The 2,452-nt window shown below is 47.8% G+C and overlaps 1 protein-coding gene across 1 annotated transcript in view; it reads left to right on the top strand.

The window, feature by feature from the left end:
• The window catches only part of Nlk (nemo like kinase), a 124,763-nt gene extending 122,311 nt beyond the window's left edge, over window positions 1–2,452 (top strand). The window contains exons 10-11 of the mRNA XM_031351538.1: window positions 1–68; window positions 2,389–2,452. The exon at window positions 1–68 is cut by the window's left edge and continues 33 nt beyond it. Of these exons, the coding sequence (XP_031207398.1) occupies window positions 1–68; window positions 2,389–2,443 (123 nt within the window). The 3' untranslated portion in view covers window positions 2,444–2,452. The remainder of the gene's footprint in view (window positions 69–2,388) is intronic.

Below are 2,452 nucleotides of genomic sequence, written 5' to 3'. Positions count from 1 at the left end.
CAGCAGAAAGGAAACAGAGTGCCTCTCTGCATCAACCCACAGTCCGCTGCCTTTAAGAGCTTTATCAGGTAACTGTGTCTGCATGCAGCTCTCGCCACTCTGAAGTAAAGAAAGGCTGTCGTGATTTTGGTATAGAGCATATTTCTGTTTTGTTTTGTTTTGTTTTGTTTAATTATTCATTTTGCATGTATGTATATATGTGGGTGCTCAGGAGTCAGTTCTTTGCACCTCGTGTATTCTGGGGATCAAACCTAGTTGATCATTCAGGGTTGGTGGCCAGCACCCTTTCTTGCTGAGCCATCTTCCCTGTTTCTGCTTTCCTTTCAGTTTGTTCTGTTTTTTTTAATTAATACAGTTTTTAAAGTTCAGCAGAAGCATGGTATCACGTGTCTGTCACCCTATCATTTAAGAAGTAGAGGTGGGGCTAGAGAGCTGGTTCAGTGGTTAAAAGCCCTGACTGCTCTTCCTGAGGTTCTGAGTTCAATTCCCCGCAACCACATGGTGGCTCACAACTATCTGTAATGGGATCTGATGCCCTCTTCTGGTGTGTCTGAAGACATGACAGTGTACTCATATACATAAAATAAATAAATATTAGAAAAAAAAAAAGAGTAGAGGCAACAAGGCCAGCCTGGGCTATATAGTGAGTTTAATCCTAGATTATATGAGACCTCATCTCAAAAACAAACAAACGAAAACGTTCAATAGGAAGTTGATGCTCTCAGTGTCTGGGCCCAGCTGCCGTGGTGAGTTTAGCAGTTACATTTTTCCCACAGCACTGTGGTATACGTGAGGCCCTGACGGCGGCAGCAGTGAGGAGTGTGGTCTCCGTGCTTCCACCTACTCGCCCTCTTGATAACACAGCCAAGAACACTGGCAGTGGGCTTGAGTTTATTATTGTTTATTCATTTGAGTTTTCACTGGGTAAACTCAAACTAGCCTTGGTCTTGAGCTCCTCCGACCTCAGTGTCCGAGCACTGTGGCCCAGGCCCGTACTCCCGTCTGACTCCCTCTTTGCTATAAGACCTTGTAGCCCAGGCTGCTCTTGTCATCTTCCTGCCTCAGCTCTCTGAGTAAACAAGCCTGGATGTGTGGGAGGAGCAGCCAAGCAACTGTGCCTCTACTCTGGATTCTAGCAAGCTTTATTCTGTTTCTCTCTCTTTCCCTTGTTTCTCCTAACTGGAGTCCAATGGGGAGACAGAAACCACTTCAGCAATGTGGGGAAATTGCCAGTCAGGAAAAGATATCTAACTTCTAAAGAGCAAAAAAGTGGATTTTAGGGGAGGGGTCTTGCAGTAACAACTGAACAAATGTGTAACCACTTGTGGACCAATAGATCAGAAAAAAAACAAGCCAGAAAGTGAACTCAGAGGTCCCCCTTTCCGGGGGCCTTTTTGGAGAGCACCTGCATCTGCATGGGGTGCACACAGAATGGGGTGGCAGGAAGTGTGCCAAGGAGTGGGGAGAGCTGGCCCATCAGAAAGGCCCCTGTGCTGGGCTGCAGAGGAACTTATGGACAAAGGTGGGCCAGAAGCAGGAAGGGAAGCTGCTGCCTGATGCCCCTGTCTGCAGTGCCCTCCTGCACCTCTGTTGGCAAATGTGAACGTGAAGTGAAGAACCATGAGCAGATCTGGCTTCATTTTCTTGTCGAAGGACACCCCGACCCCTTATCTGTCTCCCTTTCCTTTTCCAACAGCGAGGTAGGTAGGGCCTCCCTCCCCTGTGTTGAAGCTGTTGTTGACCAAACTGTCTGAGACTAGCAAGAGCAGCTGTCCTCCATTTCTTCCGTTCTCTTCCATATAGGAAGATGCTGTTAACTTGCATTTTGACTTTTCTGTTTTCCCAGAACACTCAGTGATCCAGATGACAAGGGTTCTCCCAGCCTGGGAGGAAAGCAATTTGCATCCCTTTCTAATTAGCAACCTTAGACTCAGGATGAACTATACCAGATCTGTGATGAGCTGCTGGGTCCTGGTTCATACTGAACCAGTAATGCTCACCAGACCCTTCAGATAGGTCCCCACTCACCAGCACTAATTTGAGAGGCCATTCCTTAAGGGCATTGTCCTGATTGAGTATGAATAACATTATTTACCATAGCTACCATTCACTTTACATCATGAAGTAGGCTCTATGGAAGGCACTGTACATATATTCTCTCAATTATTTTCCACTCCGAGGTAGGCCACGGGATCCTTTCCACTCCCACTCAATAATGTGGCCCTCTCCCATCCCTGTGTAAGCCCCTGAAGTGCAACTAACTCAGTGTAGACACAAAAGCACAGAAATGCTCTGCATGGGCCCCTGCAAAGGGGGGGTTACCAGGTGGTAGTGGAGTACCCTGCCGCCAGTAGGCACCACTGATTCCCGGTCTCCCTTTCCTTTCAGTTCCACCGTTGCTCAGCCGTCTGAGATGCCGCCGTCCCCTCTGGTGTGGGAGTGACTGTGGAAG

Source organism: Mastomys coucha, unplaced genomic scaffold (assembly GCF_008632895.1).
Source record: "Mastomys coucha isolate ucsf_1 unplaced genomic scaffold, UCSF_Mcou_1 pScaffold5, whole genome shotgun sequence".
Lineage (NCBI taxonomy): Eukaryota > Metazoa > Chordata > Mammalia > Rodentia > Muridae > Mastomys > Mastomys coucha.
Note: the sequence above shows the minus strand (reverse complement) of the source record. Positions and strands in the feature narration are given on the sequence as shown.